Source organism: Tetrao urogallus, assembly GCF_951394365.1.
Source record: "Tetrao urogallus genome assembly, chromosome: 10".
NCBI classification, from domain to species: domain Eukaryota; kingdom Metazoa; phylum Chordata; class Aves; order Galliformes; family Phasianidae; genus Tetrao; species Tetrao urogallus.
The window spans coordinates 10,219,780-10,228,304 of record NC_136823.1 but is presented as its reverse complement, the minus strand read 5'-3'; the positions used below and the strand labels follow the sequence as shown (position 1 = coordinate 10,228,304).

The 8,525-nt window shown below is 48.8% G+C and overlaps 1 protein-coding gene across 1 annotated transcript in view; it reads right to left on the bottom strand.

Moving 5' to 3' along the window:
- Positions 1-691: 691 nt before the first annotated feature.
- PLXNA1 (plexin A1) overlaps positions 692-8,525 on the bottom strand; it is a gene marked incomplete at both ends in the record, with an annotated part of 84,627 nt that continues 76,793 nt past the window's right edge. The window contains 3 exons of the mRNA XM_079540441.1: positions 692-787; positions 4,302-4,452; positions 7,428-7,640. Of these exons, the coding sequence (XP_079396567.1) occupies positions 692-787; positions 4,302-4,452; positions 7,428-7,640 (460 nt within the window). The remainder of the gene's footprint in view (positions 788-4,301; positions 4,453-7,427; positions 7,641-8,525) is intronic.

Here is an 8,525-nt window from a genome sequence, read left to right as displayed (position 1 = left end):
TTAGCTTATTTTTTAAAACCGTTTTTCATGAGTTAGTTGCAAAATTTAGAATCCTCTTTTGTTTTTTTCCCCTCCCATTCTTTGTTATACTTTTTATTATTTTTTTCTTTAAATTAAAAATTTTGTCTCGTGTAAATTGTGCAAATATAGCAGTTAACACTAGTGGCAGAAGGCCAGAGAGAGAGAAGGGGGGAAAGAGACAGAAAAAGAAACAGAGGGAGGAGGAGAGGGGGCAGACAGCCGGGGGGGCAAGGAGGGGAGAGCAAGTCAAGTACAGTACAAACAGGAGCCCACCCCCCCCCTCCCTCCACCAAAGTAACAACATCCAAATGCCGTCCTAAAAAGCCCCACGGTCCCAACCCTCCTTTCCAGTGGGCTCAGGGGCTCTGCCTGGCCCGGGGGGTCCCAGCGGGTCCATGGGGCACGCGGCTCTCCCTCCTCCACCGCCCCGCTTGGCCCCTTTGCAAGGTCTCTGCTGTGTCCCGGTTGCATCGGGGTGTGCGTAGAGGGGTTTATCCGTGTTGCTGCTGTCGTCGGGATTTTGTTTTCCGCTCGCACGCGAGGTTTTCCTTGTTCATTTGTGGGAAGTGTGCGGAGGCACCCGCGGGCACGTCCAGCCCCGGCCCCGAAGTGTCCTGCCTGCCTCCTCCCGCCGCGTCGCTGCTTGGGAAGCTGGCACCGTGCCGCCTCTTCAGCTGCTTAAGGCCATTGTGTCAATTGCCTGCTCCAGCTTACTCCTCAGCCGCTGCCTCCTGGCCTGCTCGTCCTTCTCTAACGCGGCTAAAATCTGCGGGAGAGAGGTGAGAAGAGAGGCTGAGAATCGGCCCTTGCAGCACATCCCGACCCCACGCAGCCATGGGGTCCCAGGAGAGGCATCCTGTGTTGGTTCCCTTTGTCTAATGGAGGAGGGGAGAGGTGCAGGACGCTGCCCCCAGCTGTCACCCAGCAGATAGAGCACCCCACAGGCTGTGGTAACACCAGGGATGCGCAGCTGCAGCTAGCAAGAAGCCAACCCAATGAGTAGAACTGAAGAAAATGGACATCTAGCGTCAAATGCAGGGCAAATCCAAAAGGCAGTAACTGCTTCAAGCTACATCCATGACCCCACAGAATCTACCAAGTCCAAGAGAAGCACTGGCTGCTCTTCAGAGACCACAATCAAGCCATGAAGCCAAAAAAATGTGCCAAACCCACAAGGCTGTGGTTGCCACTAGGAACAAAATCCCGCTCAGCTCTCCCTAAGGTTGACAACCATCCTAGGATATGGGATGGACACTGAGTCCTTAGAATCACAGAACAGAATCATAGAATCGCCAAGGTTGGAAAAGACCCACAGATTCACCCAGTCCACCCAGTCATCCAACGATCACCAACAGCTTGCCCCATGCCTTGCAGGAGCCATGCTTGACGTACCAGGACCACAAGAATCATTACAGTTGGAAAAGACCACTAAGGTAAGTCCAGCTATCAACCCATCACCAACATTTTAAGAGTCCAACGATCAACCTATTGTCATCATTCTAGCCCAGCTGTCAACCCCACACCCACCGTGCCCACTGACCACATCCCTCAGTGCCACATCTCCACAGTTCTTGAACACCTCCAGGGATGGTGACTCCACCACTCCCTGTGCAGCCCATGACACTACATCACCACTCTTTCTGAGAAGAAATTTTCCCTAGCATCCAACCTGAACCTCCCCTGGGGCAACTTACAGCCATCACTTCTCATCCTATCAAGAAGACAGCTTTCCTTCATCAAAACCCCCTTCCTCTAACCAACCTCCCGTGGGAATGAGAGATCACAGGGTGATGTTTGACAGTCCCCTTATCCCATAAGAACACTTCCATGCCTGCAGGTCTGGGGAGCGCTTGTGGAAAGGGCTCAGAGCAGACAGAAGGGAGTAATGAAGCATAATGCTGAGGGGCACCTGCCCCCTCCACAGGCACAGCTCTCATCTCACTAACACTGTGCCAGTAGAGCAGAAAAGCAGACATTTTTTTTTAAAAAAAAACAAACCTGAATAGAAATCTCATCTCCTCGGGTGAGCTAGTTGAGAGAGCAAATTTTTTTGCAATTAAATATCAAGGCATCCGTCAAAGGGGACTTGATTAACCATTTCATTGGCTGCATAATTGGAAACAAACTGTTGTATAATTAATAGACTTACTAGGAAGCAGGCAAAGTCCATCAGGAGCCCTACAGGTAACTTCTTAATAGGGAATCAGCTTCCTTTGATTAAGCACTGCTGCAGTGCCTGCGGGCTGGCAGAGTTGTGAGGAGATGCAGCAGCTCTTGGCATGGGCAGGCTGCGCTCCCTGCGAGATGTTCTGGAACAGGACTGGGGCTGGAAAGGATGACCAGTGCCTGGGGAAGTAGAGGCACTGCTGCAAGGTGCAGAGCAGCTGGGTGCTGCTAAATACTGTGGGCAAAACAAAATACCTACAGCCATGCTCCCACTGAACCCAAAGCCCCATGTGTCTCAGCAGTGGCTGAGCTGGAATAAGGGGAGGTTGGTCTGAGAAGCTGAGTAAGAGTCTATTCCCTCTACTTCTGCCTCTCCCACTGAGCCAGCTGTGTACTGTGCAATGCTGAGGTGTTAGAAAATGCACAACCTGCCCCTGCGCTTACCCAGTCCTCTTTTATCCCACCCTTATATAAACTATTACAATAAAAGAGAATTGGACTAGATGATCTTTACAGGTAACTTTCAACTCAAATGATTCTATGATTCTATGAAAAGGAAACCAGTGCTGAGTTTATCACCTGCTGTAAGGAGCCAGGACCACTGATTACCAAGATGCAAGTATCCACATGAAAATTAATTATGATCTTCATTCACAGCCAATGACAGCTTATTATTGCACTGAACAACAGGAAAAATTTTTCTCTCCCATTTTGCATCAAAGAGGGTGCAGTCGAGCTGCATATAATTGTGCTTAATGAATGAAAACAAACAAAGGGAACAGCTGCGATTTATTAATTCCATTACAAATAATAAAAGAAGTTCCTGAGAGCTGTGAACACGCTTGCAATGCTTGGAGAGCAAGACACTCAACAGATGTCAGGCTGCAACTATCTGACGACATGAGAACCTGTGCCCACCAGGAGCAGCTCATCAGTGCCACACGGCCCCTTCCTTGCTCTTAGCCAAGTTTTTTTAAGGGCTGGGGACTTTTACCCAGTAGGAAGCAAGCACCTGATGGTCACTGAGGGGTGCTGACTGATCTGGATCCTCTGAACTGCTCGTTTGTCACCCTCATGGTAACCACAGAGCTGCTGTACAAGCTGCAAAACATCCTAATGGCCAGCCCATCACACAGAAGTACAGACCCCCCAGACATGTCAGCCCACTGCAGCTGGGGAATGGCACTCGGATCCCACCAGCGCTGTTACACTGACCATCACGTGGCCCCTTCCCAAGCACCAGGCTTTCCTCTGACTCCTGCAGGCAAGAGAGGCAACCAAGGGGAATGGAAATCTTCCTCAGCCTCCTCCTTCTTCCTCCCTACAAAGCACTCAGCTACTCAAGGGCTTAGGCCACCACTGTCCCATTGCTGTCGTTAGACCCAGAAGGCCAGCCCTGCTACTACAGCGATGGGGCCCAACCTCCCTGTGCAAAAAGTGCCAGTGCTTTGTCATCTAAATAAGCCACTGTTCACACAGTCATCGCTCTGCTTTATTGGGAGAATAAAAGCGATATTATCGTGCCATATGTATAGATCTGTGTTTTACTGTAGTTACATACTTTATTGCTTTAATAAAAAGATGCGGGGTGAGGATTTGAGCAGTGCTTCGTGAAGTTAATTTGTATAAATTACAGCAGAGGGGTTTTTGACCATTCTTACTGATACTCCCAAAGAAAGTGCTGAGGAGGCCACCACATCCTCTCATATCCCCACGCAGCAGAGCTGGATGACACCAGTGTAAGTGTGGTGCCAGTACCACTGCGGCACTGGGCTGGGCATGGCACACAGATTAGGCACACTGCAATAGTGTTGCCATTTCTAAAGCTCTGCTATGCTCACATGCCAAGTGTATGTACAGTAAGAGAAAAAGAGGCGTTTTCCACATTGTTCCCAGCAGAAAACACAAGAATGAAGCCCTGCTTATCAGCATAGCGAGGGCCACAGAGCAGGGATAGGACTGTCCATCAGCTCCTGGCTCCACATATGGCCTCACCTTTGATCTCGGCCCTGTGCACCACCCACCCCCATCTCATAAAATAGGGATAATGCAAAACCGAGGGCTATGACACACAGCCTGCAGCCCAGGTGTGAGGTCCCATCGCTGCATCTTACCTCGTCCTTATACTTGGTGATGTAGGAGTAGATCTCGTGCAGCGCACTCATGCTGTTGAACTGGCTGAGGTGTAACCGTGACTGCTCTGCCAGGTAGGCGCTCATGTCCTGGTCACTAATTGCTGGCATTTTAGCAATATCTGCATAATATCTGCAAAGGAGAGGCAGAGAAATGGAAGAGCCAGTCAGAAATATTGAGGGAGTGAAGGGGATGAGCCCACCCCGCGATGCTTACCGAGAACCTCAGGAGAAGCAGTATGAGGAGCATCTTTCCTCAGTGGTGACGCACCACCATCACTCACTGTAATGCTGCTGCTCATCCAGAGGTCTCCCAGAACTTTGCAGAAGGTGAGCACCATTAGCAACATGCTGCTAGAGGAGCAGCATCGAGACACAGAGCACTGGCTGAACCCACCCCCGCCCATCATGCCAGGGAGCCAGGATCAGGGACTTTCCGATCTCATAAATAACACACTTCTTCTCCTTCCTGTCCCATTTTGCACTGAAACCCACCTGGCAGAACCCATGATGCAACACACAAGAGTTTGTTACCGTTCTAAGTTCAGAATGTTTCTATAGCCAAAGATGGCACTCAAGGTAACTTCACATCACTGGAACTAGATAAGTCCCTTCCAACCTAAGTCATGCCATGATCAAGCTCTTGCAGTTACACTTCTGCTTTTCTCTGCACAGCTGCATTCTCTTATGGTTGCTACCAGTAAGACACACCTTTCTTCTCCTTGGACACCTTAAATTTCAATGCCCCACCACACATTTATACCACTGACATGCTCAGGAGATAACAGGAAAGCCAGACACAGCTTGTACCATCCAGAATTGTGGTGCAAAAACAGAATATTTTGCTTCAACAAAACCAGAAGGCATTTTGTGACCCAGACTTAGCTGCACAGGTGCAAATTCAAGCAACAGACTGAGGTCTTTTAGGAAACCACACTGGATAGGTCCATCAGCCTCCATCCAGAAAAAAACCCAATCCACATCAAATGAGCCCTGCCTGCTCCCAGCACTTGGAAACACAGAGCACAACTCCCTCTCAGGTTTGCTTTACTCCTCATGACTCCTCAAACAGCTCAGTAAAGTTTCTGCTACAGTGATTAGCATCATTAGCATCATCAGCTGAATGCTGAGGTAGGACACAGCTAGAGCATTTGGATAGGAGCAGATGGCAGTAAGACCACTCGAGGAGATGAAGCTGAGGATCCACTCCATCCCACAGCGCTCAGCTCAGCCACTGATAAAATACTTGGGCAACTCTTACGTGTCCAGGAAAATTGAAGCAGTTCTGGGTTTTATCATGACACAAAGGATGGCAGGAAACAGTATTTGTCAGTACAAGCATGCATGGACCAAAACTCTAGCCATGACCCTGGCAGCAGTCTCTTCCCAGAGCCTCCCATCCCCTAAGCCCTTTAACATGCTATTTCTGCCTCAGACTGGCAGGAAACTCTTTGTGTTTTGTTTTTTTTAGCATGCCTGAACTCAGGTGGCAGACAGAGCTGCTAGGGGGAACGCGTCCCACTCAGCCACCCCTGCGCTACCTCCAATCCTGCCTCTGCAAAGCTTGACAGTGATAACTGTGCCAAAAGCCAGAAATGCCAGATTTTGCAGCAAAACCCGACAGCAGACACACCTCACTCACTGCCTCTGGGGCTGCACCCCGTGCTCCCAAGCAGCACAGCCCAGCACCCTCCTGCTCTGCAGTAAGCGGTGGTAGGAACATCTGTCATTGGTTACATCTCCCAACTTCTCCCTGGGGATGAAGCACATCTAGACCAATGTTTCTCTCTGGAATGGTTTGATACCTTTTCTCTGCAGGCTGAGTATAATACAATGCCGAGTATTTTTGTCACAGAGATGGCAAGGTCAGAGAAATTCACCTTACGCTTAAAGGCAGCAAAATTTGTGATGTTCCTAAGGGACCCCTCTCCAAAGTCCCCTCTAGCCCTCTGCAAAGAACTCTCTCCTATTACAACACAGCTCATCTCTCATCTTAGCCAGCATATTTCAGGGACATCTTTTCTTCTGATCCAAGCTGTCTCTTCCTCGAGGGAAGAACCTTGTCTTTGCACCTGCCTGCAAAGCACCAGGCATGCCAACGGTGTGACATAAATACGTAACTGAGTACTAGCAAACAACCAAGGACAACATACGCTACAAAGTCTCATGCTTACAAACTAGAAAATACAATGCTTATTATTGCCTGGACGTCTTACGTCTGGCTCATTCAGTACCCAATCCAGACACCAAAAATGGAAAGGGTCCTCAGCAAAGTACAGGGTACGATCTTTAGCACAGCTTATCAGCAGAAGGGGAAGGTTGCTTCAGAAACCTGAAATGTGGTATTTTTTAAGCTTTTTAAAATCCCATTGTGCAACCCAGCAATATTCTAACAGTAACTCTGTTGGGAGGGCTTTGTAGGACATCTCCCAGGTTTCTCTCCCCAAAAGATACAACTAAACAAAGCTTTATGCCCGACAGCATCAATTTGCAATCAGTAACATTCAAACTCTGAATACTTAACACAGCATTATTCAGAGGGACAGAAGGTTAACATCAGCTAACATGACAGAAGGGTGTCAGAAGGAGCAAGGGACCTGCTCCTTGCCCAAGCACTGCCTTGGAGCATGAGCTCTCATCACGATCCCAGGCAAGATGTGCAGAGGGATGAGAGACAGGAAACTGCAATTTTCATCCATTTCAGCAAAACCTGCATGTATTGTCATGTTACAAAAAAGGCACTTCTCTAGTCCATGGCTTACTTCTTACTGCTCTTCAAAAGCAATCAAAGGAGATGTTAGCAATTTCTTAGCACTGACCAAGTTTTTACAACAGAAAACATCAGACAAGCCAAAAGTGGAGGTTGCTTTTAGCATCCTTTAAGCAAGACAAAAACAGCTCTGTCAAACAGTCATTGCAAACTCACTCCTGGAGATGATCACAAGAAAGCAGCACCTCCCAGATGAGGATTACCTCCCACCAGCGTTAGCACAGTGTCTCTTCAGAGTGTCCTCAAAAACCAAACCCTCAGTGTGAAACCTCCACGCCTATGTAAGTACACTATAAGTCCTCCAAGGGAAGCAAGAAGATGCTGCCGAGTCTACTCACCTTTCTACCCAGCTCTTGTAGTTGGGGATGTCCTTGGCATACAGTAGTTTGTTGGAGGGAGAGTCTTTTCCTAATTTGTGCTCAGAAGTTGAGCAGGAGTCCATGAATGTCTGAGCCACCACGGATAGGCAGGCATCAGTAATACTGTTCTTGTGAATGTCGAACACAAACTGGGGGTTCTTAATCACATTCACCCAAAAACGCAGAGGTAGACTGAAGGAAGAAAGAAACAGGAGTCAGCACGTGAAACGAGCCTTGAGCAAACAGCCATTTGCCTTTGCCTCAGTGCAATACCATGTCTTCTGCCCACCCCAGCATGGCCACAGCTGTCCATGGAGAAATGCCTCAGCACTGTCAATGTCTCCAAAGACAAAGCAGGGCAGCAAAGAGCTGCTGTTTCTTCACGGGTCTACTCACACGGAATAGCCCTCGCTGAACCCATGGGTCACCAGGCACGATTCCCTCCTCCCGTATCAATAATCCTAAGACACTTGGTGGCATTTCACACGTCTCTCGTGCTGCAGGAGGGGGATGCTGGATTCCTCCAGAGGCTCATTAGCACAATTAAGATGAGAGAACGATTTAGGCAGTCTCAGATGCCAGAGACGCATTTCTCAGCGGTGGAGGCACTGGGACTGGATGTTTGCTGCATACTTACACACATGCCACTCTCCATCGCTCCATTTCCCACTCTCTTGCCCCTCTCCTCTCCCAGGAGCCTTTCAGGGTCTCCCTCCATTAGAATGCCTCTCCGGTCTGTCACTCCTCAGCACCAACACCCAGTGAATGCTTTTATCTTAGACAAAACACACTTCATTCCCCAGGACTTTCTTAATGAGGGTACTGGGTGCATGTACATATTTCATTTGTGAAGGGAATGGCCTCAAGAAATTAGCTCCACACATTGAATTAGCGCCCAGAGATAAGCACAGGCATTAGTATGCAGAAGCCTGCATGCCCAGCCCCTGCAGAGCGGGCCTTTTTTTCCTCCCTTGCATTTCACTCCTTCTTTTAATATAGAAAGCAGAGTTATAAATCAGTTCCAAGCACTTCCGCACTCTCACATCTCCATTTAAAAATGTTTCTTTTCCTGCCCTG